Source organism: Telmatherina bonti (genome assembly GCF_933228915.1).
Source record: "Telmatherina bonti genome assembly, chromosome: 14".
In the NCBI taxonomy this organism is placed as follows: Eukaryota; Metazoa; Chordata; class Actinopteri; order Atheriniformes; family Telmatherinidae; genus Telmatherina; species Telmatherina bonti.
Window position 1 is genome coordinate 35,596,451 of NC_136612.1, and position 18,652 is coordinate 35,615,102.

General features: G+C 40.4%; 1 protein-coding gene across 1 annotated transcript in view; it reads right to left on the reverse strand.

The window, feature by feature from the left end:
* Positions 1-18,652, reverse strand: part of LOC306765680 (uncharacterized protein) — a gene marked incomplete at both ends in the record, with an annotated part of 112,316 nt that overhangs the window by 77,344 nt on the left and 16,320 nt on the right. Inside the window, 5 exons of the mRNA XM_079253164.1 lie at positions 1,576-1,746; positions 5,270-5,440; positions 11,593-11,763; positions 14,160-14,330; positions 16,727-16,897. Coding sequence (XP_079109290.1) covers positions 1,576-1,746; positions 5,270-5,440; positions 11,593-11,763; positions 14,160-14,330; positions 16,727-16,897 — 855 coding nt within the window. The remainder of the gene's footprint in view (positions 1-1,575; positions 1,747-5,269; positions 5,441-11,592; positions 11,764-14,159; positions 14,331-16,726; positions 16,898-18,652) is intronic.

The following is an 18,652-nucleotide window of genomic DNA, read 5'->3' on the forward strand; positions in this document are numbered from 1 at the left end:
AGACATGACAATAAGACTTTTGCTGCTTCAGAGTCTCAGTTTCCATGGAGACCAAACTATGTAGAAATAATGGTAAAGCCTTCCACAGTGTGGCTGCAACAGTCATACTGTTAAAATACTTCTTTTCTTTCCATAACTGGATGTTTGTGTTCTTGTTCTGCACCAAGTAAACAATTCCATCTTTAAGTTTGGTTTTTGTCTGGATTTTACTTGGTAAAAGCTTTTTTACAAGCTGTGTGTGATATTATTGTAAGACTGACAGGCTCTGCATCTTTTTCTTTTAATATTTTCCTTCAGTTTTTACAGGATAATTTGTGGAGACGTCTTCAAATAAACCAGCAGCAAGAGAGCTACTTGTGTCTGCCTGTACTTCCAGGGACTTATAGTGGGGGCTTCTGCCTGGAAAGACAGGTCTTGTCAAGTCCTGGAATAAGTATAAGGGAGCATTAAAAGATCGGATGAGGTCTGACTTTGGCAGCATGTTGAGGCTGAAGCAACTGAGTCATATATAGAGAAGACTGACCAAGTAATGATCTGAAGACTTTTGTCTGCAAATAAGCCCAAATTCTCCCACTAGGATGGTATTTGTAGGAGCCATAAATGTAGTTTAGACGGGGAATCATCACTGGGTGGATGGTTGGTGTTACATGGTTGTCATGGTGATGTGGAGTGGGGTCACATGGATGGGAACCAGTGTAAATCTAAACCAGTGTTTCCAGTCCTGCTCCTCCAGTTCCACTGCCCTGCATGTTTTAGAGGCAGCCCTACTTTAACACACCTGAATGAAATGAACGGCTCATTTACAGGCTGCAAAGAACTTGATGAGGAAGTTGAGGAATCTGAATCAGGTGTGTTGGAGTAGGAACACGTCTAAGACATGCAGGGCAGTGGTACTGGAGGACCAGGACTGACAAACACTGGACTAAACTATTGTAGGTGTTATTTTAGGATTTTCTACACTGCTGGTCCTGAGAACACATTTAGTTTCATGTTTACATGCAAATGAGTGTGAAAGGAACCTTGAAACGTGGACGTTGAGCCTTGTCTGCCTGGAGGACTGGGATCTGAGAACTGAAGACAGAACCTCAACCCCTTCACCTGAGAGGACACAGCTGCTCAGTCTGAAAATGAAGAAGATTTGTCTTAAAATGATGCCACATTAAATGCTGATGATGAGCTGAGAGACTCATGCAACAAAGAAAAATGATGAAAATTTCTTCTGGGAGGAAAAAACAGGAACATGAAGCCAAACACTCATCTATTCTTTTCTTCATATATAAGACTAATATTGCTTTAAGTTTATTCCAGAGACCAGCCAACATTTTGGGCTTTGTGTAGTATTTCCTTTAAATGAATAAGTGTTGATATGTTGGACTTGTTCTGTCCATCTTCCAGTCGGTTAGTAGCTACATGAGCTAAATCAGGTAAGGCTGAATGAACCGACATAACAAGAACCTTTTTCATGCTAATGTGTTCATCTGGAGAAATTCCATTCTGTTTATTTCTAAATAGTCCAGAAATGTTTCACATTATTGGATCACAAAGACTTTATGAAGCTGAAGAAGTAAAACCAACCTGAGAGTTTCCAGGTTACAATGTGGACTCTGCAGACCAACAGACAGCTGCTTCATTTCCAAGTCCTGGATGTTCAGGTCCAGGTCCAGTTCCTTCAGTCTGGAGGACTGGGAGCTGAGAACTGAGGACAGATCTTCACAGCTTCTCTCTGAGAGGGAACAGCTGCTCAGTCTGAAGAGAAGGAATTGAACAAAATATTTGTGTTAAATTTCTGTCACATTTAATGTTAAGGAACAACTAAGATACATTCCTTTAAAAAAGAAAAAAGTTCTGTAAAGGCAGAATATCTGCTGAACTTCTAATGAGGAGCTGTGAAAAGTTTCATTGTTTTTACTTTATCCAGAAGGTTTTATTGGACTTTGTGAAGTTTATAGTTGAGATTGTGCAAATTTCTCCCATCAGCTACAAATATCTCACAATCAGCAAACATTTTTCATTTGATCAATAATCAATAATACATCTTCAGTTTACCATGGAATGATAAAGTGTATAAATTTACAGCTGGTTTCACAACAACCACACGTGTAAAGTGATAATTATATACAATCTGTTTAACCATTTACAGACACACAGACAAATAGACAGACAGTAAATAACGGTGTAGAAGGTCAGAGTGGATCAAAAATAATTATACACAAAACGTCTCACAAACAGAATTTTCAAAATGGAAACTGACCTTGTTCTCAAAGGGAACATTTAGAAATTTGAATGAACAATGTGAAACGTTTATTGAAGACCAGTTGAAAATAAAATTGAAGTAGCTAGAGAGAAAAGGGTCTTCATGTGCAAGTGGGGATGGGAGTGATGTAAAAAACTGTAAATGTTGTGGTTGTGAAGTCTGACTCCCAGAATAAATAGGCCTGACACACAGATTCAAGAGTTTTTCTACCTGGAGACGACCTGGATTTCACCGTGTCTCGGCCCACAACACAATCAAGGAGTAGAATGACTGCTTTGGAAGCTTTGGCTATGTTACAAGAAATGCAAGATTGAGACTCTGATGGTGGAAATGAGGACTTTACATTTGAAGATGAAACATACAACACAGATGCAGATTCTTCATCGGATGAGGATGTGACTTCTACTGAAACATAAAACCCTGCACAGCAGGAAGAAAACCTGAGTCAGCATCATGAGGCGACAAGACTTTCTCAAGGAAAAACATTGCAGTGCCAGGTTCGCAAGCTCTGCTACAGAAACCAAAGCAGTGAGCGGAAACTGCTAAACGGGACAATTGTGGGCTGATATAGTTTTCTGTTCATTCTGTAGCCTATATGTATGAGCACCAGTGCTTTAAGTGGAACAAAATAAGTGCTGATACTCCATTCATGACTTGCTGTCAGTTTGACAAAAAGTTGACAGAAACAGCAGGGCAGGACACCAGAAAAGATGGCTTGTGAGAAGGAGAACAGATAGAATTCCTAGTGATCACAACCTTATCCAGGAAAAAACTTAGAAACTTATCACATAATTCCTGGAAGCTTCCAGTGGGGCATTGAGAGCGGTTTTATCGTGTGATATAAAACACGGGGATTGTATGTGTTTGCTGCTATTAAAAGAAATATTTTGCTCTTGCACATTTCACACTTCTTTGATAGCGGTACCAGCTCTCTCTCAGCATCATACAAAAAACACTAGTTTGTCCTTTTTCCACTTTTGCTCGTATCGCCTGCACTCCCATCTAATGGCACGGGTATGATCACTTAACAAGGGGTCGGGTCTGGGCTTTAATCACCTTGTTTTGACCAGTGCCATAGGATTTAGTACAGTAAGGCACAATTAATTGAAACTAGCAAGGACACCCTCAGTGCTTAAAGACACAGAAGGCTGCAAATCAGCGTCATTAAAAATGGCGGCGAAAAGAGCAGCAGTGGAGGAGTTAAAAACATGGCCGCACCGGGCCAGACGGGGGTTTTAAATGATTGAGCAGAGGGAATAAAATCAACTAAAAACAGGCATGTGATCTGAAAACACTGCATCCCTAATTTTAACATTACAGATGGATAAGCCACATGATAAGACAAGGTCCAATGTGTGACTAGATTGGTGAGTAGGTCTTTTCACCGACAAAGTCCAAAGGCATCTATTAAGTCTAAAAAGTCCTTCACAAGAGGCTTCTATAAGCAACACATGATATTAAAGTCCCCAATGACTAAAACTTGGTGATACTTTGATCAAATTTAGCCCAAGAAGACAGAAAAGTGTCATTAAAAGTTCTTGTTGTACTTTAGAGGCGGATAAATCACTGCACTTAGCAGTGGAGGAGCGCGACCCAGTCCAAAAGGACTCTGTTCAAAGTTGGAGAAAATAGTCTGAAGAGCCACCTGCTTAAACTCCAAACTTGATTTATAGACTATAGCCAAACCTCCTCCATGACCCACAGACCTCAGGGTATTAAAGTAAGAGCAACAGCGATGTTCTGTTTTGACACAACCTTCTGTTATTAGGAATACGGTATGAGCACCGCGTTAGAGTGGAGTCTTGCCGATTGCATGACATACCAGCAGATGTAGCCAGGACGCCCCATGGATCACCATTACCGCGGGGAGGAGGAAGTGGCGGCACAGAGAAAGGAAGCAGAAGTGGGGCTGTAGAGCCGGCGGGCTAGCGAGGCTATGTAAACAGCCAAACAGACCACTGCTTCCCAGCATTTTTTTGACAAATGCAAGATCCCTCGCCGACAAATTAGATGAGCTGAAGATGACAACGAATAAGACCATCGGGGATTGCTGGGTTTTGCTCATAACTGAGGCTTGGCTTCATTCATTCTTCCTAGGTACAGCTATCAAGCTTGCAGGCCAGACAGCACATCGGCATGACAGAACTGACAACTCTGGAAAAACAGAGGAGGTGGCCAATGCATGTATATTAACAACAGCTGGTGTATTAACACTAAGACTGTAGCCAGACACTGCTCCCCAGACTTGGAGCATTTGACCATGAAATGCAGATCTATGTGCCTTGCCCGGAAGTTTAATATCATCATGCAGACTGCTGTTTATGTACCACCAGACACTAATGCTAGCTCGGCTGTTGGGCTTTTGTATAACACCATTAACAGTACTCTAATATCAAGAGTGTCTACAGGGCTAAGCCACCACCACATCTGGGTCAGTCCGATCGCCTGTCCCTGCTCTTAATTCCCACCTATATCCCCTTAGGAAAATGGCTCCCATCTCATGTAGGAATATAAAAACATGGCCTGAAGGGACCTCTCATCAGCCCCAGGACTGCTTTGAGAGAACAAACTGGGATGTCTTTGAACAACACAACCTGGAGGATTACACTGCAGCTGTCCTGGGCTACATCAAGTTCTGTATGGACACTGTCACTGTGAATAAAGCCTAACCAGAAGCCATGGATGACTGAGGTAGTAAAGACACTGATTGGAACACAGCTTTTAGGACTGGTGATGCTACACGATATAGTGTTGCCAGAGCCAACCTGAGGAGAGGCATCACAGAGGCTCAGGCCGCATTGAAGAGGAAGATGGAGGACCATCTTAGCAGTAACAGCACCAGGCAGGTTTGGCTGGGGATCAGCATGTCAACAATTGAACCGACATAACAAGAACCTTTTTCATGCTAATGTGTTCATCTGGAGAAATTCCATTCTGTTTATTTCTAAATAGTCCAGAAATGTTTCACATTATTGGATCACAAAGACTTTATGAAGCTGAAGAAGTAAAACCAACCTGAGAGTTTCCAGGTTACAATGTGGACTCTGCAGACCAACAGACAGCTGCTTCATTTCCAAGTCCTGGATGTTCAGGTCCAGGTCCAGTTCCTTCAGTCTGGAGGACTGGGAGCTGAGAACTGAGGACAGATCTTCACAGCTTCTCTCTGAGAGACCACACACACTCAGCCTGGAGAGAAAGTTCCAAAGAAGAATGCAAATAAGACATGTGAGAAGAAGATGACAAGATCAGGACTCATGTTGAACGTCTCCTCAAAGATCACCTGTAGAGAAAATCAGGTTGAACTCTGCAGAGTTTCATTGTGGTTTTACTGTTTAGGATCTTAAATGTTTCACTGTTTTGTTTTAAATCAGGTAAATGAATAAACCTATTTTTTAACTTTTTTTTTTAAGTACAATGAAAAAACAAATCTGTAACTGATTAATAAACTTTAATAAGATCTTTATGAATTATTGTATTTGCATTTCTATTTTTATAACTGAAACCTACAGAAAAGAACAAACTAATTACCAGCTAATACACACATCCTAATGCCACAGTTGAAGTTGGTTGGCCTAGCTTAAGCATAACGTGCATATCACATTGAGTATCACATTACCAACACATTTTAAACAACGACAATAATACCAACGCATATGTCAGTGTTCTCTCAACACAACAATACTCACAAAGACTAAAGTCTTTCCAAGACACAAGCGTGTAAGGACACATTTAGTGTTCATGAGCTGCTTCTTCACTTGTGTTGTCCGAGGCGAGATACGTCAAAGAACTATTCTATGTAAGAACGCTCACTCGCTCAGGTAACTGCACGTTCCATATCACAAAGATTACTGCCTTACAGATGTCTCACGCTGATTAGTTTTTAATCTTAACATATTTAATCCTTTTATCATTGAACTTACTCTTCATATTTATTAACTATGAACTCTTGTTTTTACCTTTTTTATGTACATCATTAACAATATGAAATTACTCCTGTCTTTGGCCAAAAGACATGACAATAAGACTTTTGCTGCTTCAGAGTCTCAGTTTCCATGGAGACCAAACTATGTAGAAATAATGGTAAAGCCTTCCACAGTGTGGCTGCAACAGTCATACTGTTAAAATACTTCTTTTCTTTCCATAACTGGATGTTTGTGTTCTTGTTCTGCACCAAGTAAACAATTCCATCTTTAAGTTTGGTTTTTGTCTGGATTTTACTTGGTAAAAGCTTTTTTACAAGCTGTGTGTGATATTATTGTAAGACTGACAGGCTCTGCATCTTTTTCTTTTAATATTTTCCTTCAGTTTTTACAGGATAATTTGTGGAGACGTCTTCAAATAAACCAGCAGCAAGAGAGCTACTTGTGTCTGCCTGTACTTCCAGGGACTTATAGTGGGGGCTTCTGCCTGGAAAGACAGGTCTTGTCAAGTCCTGGAATAAGTATAAGGGAGCATTAAAAGATCAGATGAGGTCTGACTTTGGCAGCATGTTGAGGCTGAAGCAACTGAGTCATATATAGAGAAGACTGACCAAGTAATGATCTGAAGACTTTTGTCTGCAAATAAGCCCAAATTCTCCCACTAGGATGGTATTTGTAGGAGCCATAAATGTAGTTTAGACGGGGAATCATCACTGGGTGGATGGTTGGTGTTACATGGTTGTCATGGTGATGTGGAGTGGGGTCACATGGATGGGAACCAGTGTAAATCTAAACCAGTGTTTCCAGTCCTGCTCCTCCAGTTCCACTGCCCTGCATGTTTTAGAGGCAGCCCTACTTTAACACACCTGAATGAAATGAACGGCTCATTTACAGGCTGCAAAGAACTTGATGAGGAAGTTGAGGAATCTGAATCAGGTGTGTTGGAGTAGGAACACGTCTAAGACATGCAGGGCAGTGGTACTGGAGGACCAGGACTGACAAACACTGGACTAAACTATTGTAGGTTTTATTTTAGGATTTTCTACACTGCTGGTCCTGAGAACACATTTAGTTTCATGTTTACATGCAAATGAGTGTGAAAGGAACCTTGAAACGTGGACGTTGAGCCTTGTCTGCCTGGAGGACTGGGATCTGAGAACTGAAGACAGAACCTCAACCCCTTCACCTGAGAGGACACAGCTGCTCAGTCTGAAAATGAAGAAGATTAGTCTTAAAATGATGCCACATTAAATGCTGATGATGAGCTGAGAGACTCATGCAACAAAGAAAAATGATGAAAATTTCTTCTGGGAGGAAAAAACAGGAACATGAAGCCAAACACTCATCTATTCTTTTCTTCATATATAAGACTAATATTGCTTTAAGTTTATTCCAGAGACCAGCCAACATTTTGGGCTTTGTGTAGTATTTCCTTTAAATGAATAAGTGTTGATATGTTGGACTTGTTCTGTCCATCTTCCAGTCGGTTAGTAGCTACATGAGCTAAATCAGGTAAGGCTGAATGAACCGACATAACAAGAACCTTTTTCATGCTAATGTGTTCATCTGGAGAAATTCCATTCTGTTTATTTCTAAATAGTCCAGAAATGTTTCACATTATTGGATCACAAAGACTTTATGAAGCTGAAGAAGTAAAACCAACCTGAGAGTTTCCAGGTTACAATGTGGACTCTGCAGACCAGCAGACAGCTGCTTCATTTCCAAGTCCTGGATGTTCAGGTCCAGGTCCAGTTCCTTCAGTCTGGAGGACTGGGAGCTGAGAACTGAGGACAGAGCTGAACATCCTCCATCTGAGAGGGAACGTCCAGTCAGTCTGAAGAGAAGGAATTGAACAAAACATTTGTGTTCAATTTCTGTCACATTTAATGTTAAGGAACAACTAAGATACATTCCTTTAAAAAAGAAAAAAGTTCTGTAAAGGCAGAATATCTGCTGAACTTCTAATGAGGAGCTGTGAAAAGTTTCATTGTTTTTACTTTATCCAGAAGGTTTTATTGGACTTTGTGAAGTTTATAGTTGAGATTGTGCAAATTTCTCCCATCAGCTACAAATATCTCACAATCAGCAAACATTTTTCATTTGATCAATAATCAATAATACATCTTCAGTTTACCATGGAATGATAAAGTGTATAAAGGTACAGCTGGTTTCACAACAACCACACGTGTAAAGTGATAATTATATACAATCTGTTTAACCATTTACAGACAGACAGACAAATAGACAGACAGTAAATAACGGTGTAGAAGGTCAGAGTGGATCAAAAATAATTATACACAAAACGTCTCACAAACAGAATTTTCAAAATGGAAACTGACCTTGTTCTCAAAGGGAACATTTAGAAATTTGAATGAACAATGTGAAACGTTTATTGAAGACCAGTTGAAAATAAAATTGAAGTAGCTAGAGAGAAAAGGGTCTTCATGTGCAAGTGGGGATGGGAGTGATGTAAAAAACTGTAAATGTTGTGGTTGTGAAGTCTGACTCCCAGAATAAATAGGCCTGACACACAGATTCAAGAGTTTTTCTACCTGGAGACGACCTGGATTTCACCGTGTCTCGGCCCACAACACAATCAAGGAGTAGAATGACTGCTTTGGAAGCTTTGGCTATGTTACAAGAAATGCAAGATTGAGACTCTGATGGTGGAAATGAGGACTTTACATTTGAAGATGAAACATACAACACAGATGCAGATTCTTCATCGGATGAGGATGTGACTTCTACTGAAACATAAAACCCTGCACAGCAGGAAGAAAACCTGAGTCAGCATCATGAGGCGACAAGACTTTCTCAAGGAAAAACATTGCAGTGCCAGGTTCGCAAGCTCTGCTACAGAAACCAAAGCAGTGAGCGTTCTGTGCCTTGCAAAAAGTTTACCTATCATAAATGTAGGAAGGACTCACCTTGGGTTTGTGGAAACTGCTAAACGGGACAATTGTGGGCTGATATAGTTTTCTGTTCATTCTGTAGCCTATATGTATGAGCACCAGTGCTTTAAGTGGAACAAAATAAGTGCTGATACTCCATTCATGACTTGCTGTCAGTTTGACAAAAAGTTGACAGAAACAGCAGGGCAGGACACCAGAAAAGATGGCTTGTGAGAAGGAGAACAGATAGAATTCCTAGTGATCACAACCTTATCCAGGAAAAAACTTAGAAACTTATCACATAATTCCTGGAAGCTTCCAGTGGGGCATTGAGAGCGGTTTTATCGTGTGATATAAAAGACGGGGATTGTATGTGTTTGCTGCTATTAAAAGAAATATTTTGCTCTTGCACATTTCACACTTCTTTGATAGCGGTACCAGCTCTCTCTCAGCATCATACAAAAAACACTAGTTTGTCCTTTTTCCACTTTTGCTCGTATCGCCTGCACTCCCATCTAATGGCACGGGTATGATCACTTAACAAGGGGTTGGGTCTGGGCTTTAATCACCTTGTTTTGACCAGTGCCATAGGATTTAGTACAGTAAGGCACAATTAATTGAAACTAGCAAGGACACCCTCAGTGCTTAAAGACACAGAAGGCTGCAAATCAGCGTCATTAAAAATGGCGGCGAAAAGAGCAGCAGTGGAGGAGTTAAAAACACGGCCGCACCGGGCCAGACGGGGGTTTTAAATGATTGAGCAGAGGGAATAAAATCAACTAAAACAGGCATGTGATCTGAAAACACTGCATCCCTAATTTTAACATTACAGATGGATAAGCCACATGATAAGACAAGGTCCAATGTGTGACTAGATTGGTGAGTAGGTCTTTTCACCGACAAAGTCCAAAGGCATCTATTAAGTCTAAAAAGTCCTTCACAAGAGGCGTCTATAAGCAACACATGATATTAAAGTCCCCAGTGACTAAAACTTGGTGATACTTTGATCAAATTTAGCCCAAGAAGACAGAAAAGTGTCATTAAAAGTTCTTGTTGTACTTTAGAGGCGGATAAATCACTGCACTTAGCAGTGGAGGAGCGCGACCCAGTCCAAAAGGACTCTGTTCAAAGTTGGAGAAAATAGTCTGAAGAGCCACCTGCTTAAACTCCAAACTTGATTTATAGACTATAGCCAAACCTCCTCCATGACCCACAGACCTCAGGGTATTAAAGTAAGAGCAACAGCGATGTTCTGTTTTGACACAACCTTCTGTTATTAGGAATACGGTATGAGCACCGCGTTAGAGTGGAGTCTTGCCGATTGCATGACATACCAGCAGATGTAGCCAGGACGCCCCATGGATCACCATTACCGCGGGGAGGAGGAAGTGGCGGCACAGAGAAAGGAAGCAGAAGTGGGGCTGTAGAGCCGGCGGGCTAGCGAGGCTATGTAAACAGCCAAACAGACCACTGCTTCCCAGCATTTTTTTGACAAATGCAAGATCCCTCGCCGACAAATTAGATGAGCTGAAGATGACAACGAATAAGACCATCGGGGATTGCTGGGTTTTGCTCATAACTGAGGCCTGGCTTCATTCATTCTTCCTAGGTACAGCTATCAAGCTTGCAGGCCAGACAGCACATCGGCATGACAGAACTGACAACTCTGGAAAAACTGAGGAGGTGGCCAATGCATGTATATTAACAACAGCTGGTGTATTAACACTAAGACTGTAGCCAGACACTGCTCCCCAGACTTGGAGCATTTGACCATGAAATGCAGATCTATGTGCCTTGCCCGGAAGTTTAATATCATCATGCAGACTGCTGTTTATGTACCACCAGACACTAATGCTAGCTCGGCTGTTGGGCTTTTGTATAACACCATTAACAGTACTCTAATATCAAGAGTGTCTACAGGGCTAAGCCACCACCACATCTGGGTCAGTCCGATCGCCTGTCCCTGCTCTTAATTCCTACCTATATCCCCTTAGGAAAATGGCTCCCATCTCATGTAGGAATATAAAAACATGGCCTGAAGGGACCTCTCATCAGCCCCAGGACTGCTTTGAGAGAACAAACTGGGATGTCTTTGAACAACACAACCTGGAGGATTACACTGCAGCTGTCCTGGGCTACATCAAGTTCTGTATGGACACTGTCACTGTGAATAAAGCCTAACCAGAAGCCATGGATGACTGAGGTAGTAAAGACACTGATTGGAACACAGCTTTTAGGACTGGTGATGCTACACGATATAGTGTTGCCAGAGCCAACCTGAGGAGAGGCATCACAGAGGCTCAGGCCGCATTGAAGAGGAAGATGGAGGACCATCTTAGCAGTAACAGCACCAGGCAGGTTTGGCTGGGGATCAGCATGTCAACAATTGAACCGACATAACAAGAACCTTTTTCATGCTAATGTGTTCATCTGGAGAAATTCCATTCTGTTTATTTCTAAATAGTCCAGAAATGTTTCACATTATTGGATCACAAAGACTTTATGAAGCTGAAGAAGTAAAACCAACCTGAGAGTTCCCAGGTTACAATGTGGACTCTGCAGACCAACAGACAGCTGCTTCATTTCCAAGTCCTGGATGTTCAGGTCCAGGTCCAGTTCCTTCAGTCTGGAGGACTGGGAGCTGAGAACTGAGGACAGATCTTCACAGCTTCTCTCTGAGAGACCACACACACTCAGCCTGGAGAGAAAGTTCCAAAGAAGAATGCAAATAAGACATGTGAGAAGAAGATGACAAGATCAGGACTCATGTTGAACGTCTCCTCAAAGATCACCTGTAGAGAAAATCAGGTTGAACTCTGCAGAGTTTCATTGTGGTTTTACTGTTTAGGATCTTAAATGTTTCACTGTTTTGTTTTAAATCAGGTAAATGAATAAACCTATTTTTTAACTTTTTTTTTAAGTACAATGAAAAAACAAATCTGTAACTGATTAATAAACTTTAATAAGATCTTTATGAATTATTGTATTTGCATTTCCATTTTTATAACTGAAACATACAGAAAAGAACAAACTAATTACCAGCTAATACACACATCCTAATGCCACAGTTGAAGTTGGTTGGCCTAGCTTAAGCATAACGTGCATATCACATTGAGTATCACATTACCAACACATTTTAAACAACGACAATAATACCAACGCATATGTCAGTGTTCTCTCAACACAACAATACTCACAAAGACTAAAGTTTTTCCAAGACACAAGCGTGTAAGGACACATTTAGTGTTCATGAGCTGCTTCTTCACTTGTGTTGTCCGAGGCGAGATACGTCAAAGAACTATTCTATGTAAGAACGCTCACTCGCTCAGGTAACTGCACGTTCCATATCACAAAGATTACTGCCTTACAGATGTCTCACGCTGATTAGTTTTTAATCTTAACATATTTAATCCTTTTATCATTGAACTTACTCTTCATATTTATTAACTATGAACTCTTGTTTTTACCTTTTTTATGTACATCATTAACAATATGAAATTACTCCTGTCTTTGGCCAAAAGACATGACAATAAGACTTTTGCTGCTTCAGAGTCTCAGTTTCCATGGAGACCAAACTATGTAGAAATAATGGTAAAGCCTTCCACAGTGTGGCTGCAACAGTCATACTGTTAAAATACTTCTTTTCTTTCCATAACTGGATGTTTGTGTTCTTGTTCTGCACCAAGTAAACAATTCCATCTTTAAGTTTGGTTTTTGTCTGGATTTTACTTGGTAAAAGCTTTTTTACAAGCTGTGTGTGATATTATTGTAAGACTGACAGGCTCTGCATCTTTTTCTTTTAATATTTTCCTTCAGTTTTTACAGGATAATTTGTGGAGACGTCTTCAAATAAACCAGCAGCAAGAGAGCTACTTGTGTCTGCCTGTACTTCCAGGGACTTATAGTGGGGGCTTCTGCCTGGAAAGACAGGTCTTGTCAAGTCCTGGAATAAGTATAAGGGAGCATTAAAAGATCAGATGAGGTCTGACTTTGGCAGCATGTTGAGGCTGAAGCAACTGAGTCATATATAGAGAAGACTGACCAAGTAATGATCTGAAGACTTTTGTCTGCAAATAAGCCCAAATTCTCCCACTAGGATGGTATTTGTAGGAGCCATAAATGTAGTTTAGACGGGGAATCATCACTGGGTGGATGGTTGGTGTTACATGGTTGTCATGGTGATGTGGAGTGGGGTCACATGGATGGGAACCAGTGTAAATCTAAACCAGTGTTTCCAGTCCTGCTCCTCCAGTTCCACTGCCCTGCATGTTTTAGAGGCAGCCCTACTTTAACACACCTGAATGAAATGAACGGCTCATTTACAGGCTGCAAAGAACTTGATGAGGAAGTTGAGGAATCTGAATCAGGTGTGTTGGAGTAGGAACACGTCTAAGACATGCAGGGCAGTGGTACTGGAGGACCAGGACTGACAAACACTGGACTAAACTATTGTAGGTGTTATTTTAGGATTTTCTACACTGCTGGTCCTGAGAACACATTTAGTTTCATGTTTACATGCAAATGAGTGTGAAAGGAACCTTGAAACGTGGACGTTGAGCCTTGTCTGCCTGGAGGACTGGGATCTGAGAACTGAAGACAGAACCTCAACCCCTTCACCTGAGAGGACACAGCTGCTCAGTCTGAAAATGAAGAAGATTTGTCTTAAAATGATGCCACATTAAATGCTGATGATGAGCTGAGAGACTCATGCAACAAAGAAAAATGATGAAAATTTCTTCTGGGAGGAAAAAACAGGAACATGAAGCCAAACACTCATCTATTCTTTTCTTCATATATAAGACTAATATTGCTTTAAGTTTATTCCAGAGACCAGCCAACATTTTGGGCTTTGTGTAGTATTTCCTTTAAATGAATAAGTGTTGATATGTTGGACTTGTTCTGTCCATCTTCCAGTCGGTTAGTAGCTACATGAGCTAAATCAGGTAAGGCTGAATGAACTGACATAACAAGAACCTTTTTCATGCTAATGTGTTCATCTGGAGAAATTCCATTCTGTTTATTTCTAAATAGTCCAGAAATGTTTCACATTATTGGATCACAAAGACTTTATGAAGCTGAAGAAGTAAAACCAACCTGAGAGTTTCCAGGTTACAATGTGGACTCTGCAGACCAACAGACAGCTGCTTCATTTCCAAGTCCTGGATGTTCAGGTCCAGGTCCAGTTCCTTCAGTCTGGAGGACTGGGAGCTGAGAAGTGAGGACAGATCTTCACAGCTTCTCTCTGAGAGACCACACACACTCAGCCTGGAGAGAAAGTTCCAAAGAAGAATGCAAATAAGACATGTGAGAAGAAGATGACAAGATCAGGACTCATGTTGAACGTCTCCTCAAAGATCACCTGTAGAGAAAATCAGGTTGAACTCTGTAGAGTTTCATTGTGGTTTTACTGTTTAGGATCTTAAATGTTTCACTGTTTTGTTTTAAATCAGGTAAATGAATAAACCTATTTTTTAACTTTTTTTTTAAGTACAATGAAAAAACAAATCTGTAACTGATAAATAAACGTTAATAAGATCTTTATGAATTATTGTATTTGCATTTCCATTTTTATAACTGAAACATACAGAAAAGAACAAACTAATTACCAGCTAATACACACATCCTAATGCCACAGTTGAAGTTGGTTGGCCTAGCTTAAGCATAACGTGCATATCACATTGAGTATCACATTACCAACACATTTTAAACAACGACAATAATACCAACGCATATGTCAGTGTTCTCTCAACACAACAATACTCACAAAGACTAAAGTTTTTCCAAGACACAAGCGTGTAAGGACACATTTAGTGTTCATGAGCTGCTTCTTCACTTGTGTTGTCCGAGGCGAGATACGTCAAAGAACTATTCTATGTAAGAACGCTCACTCGCTCAGGTAACTGCACGTTCCATATCACAAAGATTACTGCCTTACAGATGTCTCACGCTGATTAGTTTTTAATCTTAACATATTTAATCCTTTTATCATTGAACTTACTCTTCATATTTATTAACTATGAACTCTTGTTTTTACCTTTTTTATGTACATCATTAACAATATGAAATTACTCCTGTCTTTGGCCAAAAGACATGACAATAAGACTTTTGCTGCTTCAGAGTCTCAGTTTCCATGGAGACCAAACTATGTAGAAATAATGGTAAAGCCTTCCACAGTGTGGCTGCAACAGTCATACTGTTAAAATACTTCTTTTCTTTCCATAACTGGATGTTTGTGTTCTTGTTCTGCACCAAGTAAACAATTCCATCTTTAAGTTTGGTTTTTGTCTGGATTTTACTTGGTAAAAGCTTTTTTACAAGCTGTGTGTGATATTATTGTAAGACTGACAGGCTCTGCATCTTTTTCTTTTAATATTTTCCTTCAGTTTTTACAGGATAATTTGTGGAGACGTCTTCAAATAAACCAGCAGCAAGAGAGCTACTTGTGTCTGCCTGTACTTCCAGGGACTTATAGTGGGGGCTTCTGCCTGGAAAGACAGGTCTTGTCAAGTCCTGGAATAAGTATAAGGGAGCATTAAAAGATCAGATGAGGTCTGACTTTGGCAGCATGTTGAGGCTGAAGCAACTGAGTCATATATAGAGAAGACTGACCAAGTAATGATCTGAAGACTTTTGTCTGCAAATAAGCCCAAATTCTCCCACTAGGATGGTATTTGTAGGAGCCATAAATGTAGTTTAGACGGGGAATCATCACTGGGTGGATGGTTGGTGTTACATGGTTGTCATGGTGATGTGGAGTGGGGTCACATGGATGGGAACCAGTGTAAATCTAAACCAGTGTTTCCAGTCCTGCTCCTCCAGTTCCACTGCCCTGCATGTTTTAGAGGCAGCCCTACTTTAACACACCTGAATGAAATGAACGGCTCATTTACAGGCTGCAAAGAACTTGATGAGGAAGTTGAGGAATCTGAATCAGGTGTGTTGGAGTAGGAACACGTCTAAGACATGCAGGGCAGTGGTACTGGAGGACCAGGACTGACAAACACTGGACTAAACTATTGTAGGTGTTATTTTAGGATTTTCTACACTGCTGGTCCTGAGAACACATTTAGTTTCATGTTTACATGCAAATGAGTGTGAAAGGAACCTTGAAACGTGGACGTTGAGCCTTGTCTGCCTGGAGGACTGGGATCTGAGAACTGAAGACAGAACCTCAACCCCTTCACCTGAGAGGACACAGCTGCTCAGTCTGAAAATGAAGAAGATTTGTCTTAAAATGATGCCACATTAAATGCTGATGATGAGCTGAGAGACTCATGCAACAAAGAAAAATGATGAAAATTTCTTCTGGGAGGAAAAAACAGGAACATGAAGCCAAACACTCATCTATTCTTTTCTTCATATATAAGACTAATATTGCTTTAAGTTTATTCCAGAGACCAGCCAACATTTTGGGCTTTGTGTAGTATTTCCTTTAAATGAATAAGTGTTGATATGTTGGACTTGTTCTGTCCATCTTCCAGTCGGTTAGTAGCTACATGAGCTAAATCAGGTAAGGCTGAATGAACTGACATAACAAGAACCTTTTTCATGCTAATGTGTTCATCTGGAGAAATTCCATTCTGTTTATTTCTAAATAGTCCAGAAATGTTTCACATTATTGGATCACAAAGACTTTATGAAGCTGAAGAAGTAAAACCAACCTGAGAGTTTCCAGGTTACAATGTGGACTCTGCAGACCAACAGACAGCTGCTTCATTTCCAAGTCCTGGATGTTCAGGTCCAGGTCCAGTTCCTTCAGTCTGGAGGACTGGGAGCTGAGAAGTGAGGACAGATCTTCACAGCTTCTCTCTGAGAGACCACACACACTCAGCCTGGAGAGAAAGTTCCAAAGAAGAATGCAAATAAGACATGTGAGAAGAAGATGACAAGATCAGGACTCATGTTGAACGTCTCCTCAAAGATCACCTGTAGAGAAAATCAGGTTGAACTCTGTAGAGTTTCATTGTGGTTTTACTGTTTAGGATCTTAAATGTTTCACTGTTTTGTTTTAAATCAGGTAAATGAATAAACCTATTTTTTAACTTTTTTTTTAAGTACAATGAAAAAACAAATCTGTAACTGATAAATAAACGTTAATAAGATCTTTATGAATTATTGTATTTGCATTTCCATTTTTATAACTGAAACATACAGAAAAGAACAAACTAATTACCATCTAATACACACATCCTAATGCCACAGTTGAAGTTGGTTGGCCTAGCTTAAGCATAACGTGCATATCACATTGAGTATCACATTACCAACACATTTTAAACAACGACAATAATACCAACGCATATGTCAGTGTTCTCTCAACACAACAATACTCACAAAGACTAAAGTTTTTCCAAGACACAAGCGTGTAAGGACACATTTAGTGTTCATGAGCTGCTTCTTCACTTGTGTTGTCCGAGGCGAGATACGTCAAAGAACTATTCTATGTAAGAACGCTCACTCGCTCAGGTAACTGCACGTTCCATATCACAAAGATTACTGCCTTACAGATGTCTCACGCTGATTAGTTTTTAATCTTAACATATTTAATCCTTTTATCATTGAACTTACTCTTCATATTTATTAACTATGAACTCTTGTTTTTACCTTTTTTATGTACATCATTAACAATATGAAATTACTCCTGTCTTTGGCCAAAAGACATGACAATAAGACTTTTGCTGCTTCAGAGTCTCAGTTTCCATGGAGACCAAACTATGTAGAAATAATGGTAAAGCCTTCCACAGTGTGGCTGCAACAGTCATACTGTTAAAATACTTCTTTTCTTTCCATAACTGGATGTTTGTGTTCTTGTTCTGCACCAAGTAAACAATTCCATCTTTAAGTTTGGTTTTTGTCTGGATTTTACTTGGTAAAAGCTTTTTTACAAGCTGTGTGTGATATTATTGTAAGACTGACAGGCTCTGCATCTTTTTCTTTTAATATTTTCCTTCAGTTTTTACAGGATAATTTGTGGAGACGTCTTCAAATAAACCAGCAGCAAGAGAGCTACTTGTGTCTGCCTGTACTTCCAGGGACTTATAGTGGGGGCTTCTGCCTGGAAAGACAGGTCTTGTCAAGTCCTGGAATAAGTATAAGGGAGCATTAAAAGATCAGATGAGGTCTGACTTTGGCAGCATGTTGAGGCTGAAGCAACTGAGTCATATATAGAGAAGACTGACCAAGTAATGATCTGAAGACTTTTGTCTGCAAATAAGCCCAAATTCTCCCACTAGGATGGTATTTGTAGGAGCCATAAATGTAGTTTAGACGGGGAATCATCACTGGGTGGATGGTTGGTGTTACATGGTTGTCATGGTGATGTGGAGTGGGGTCACATGGATGGGAACCAGTGTAAATCTAAACCAGTGTTTCCAGTCCTGCTCCTCCAGTTCCACTGCCCTGCATGTTTTAGAGGCAGCCCTACTTTAACACACCTGAATGAAATGAACGGCTCATTTACAGGCTGCAAAGAACTTGATGAGGAAGTTGAGGAATCTGAATCAGGTGTGTTGGAGTAGGAACACGTCTAAGACATGCAGGGCAGTGGTACTGGAGGACCAGGACTGACAAACACTGGACTAAACTATTGT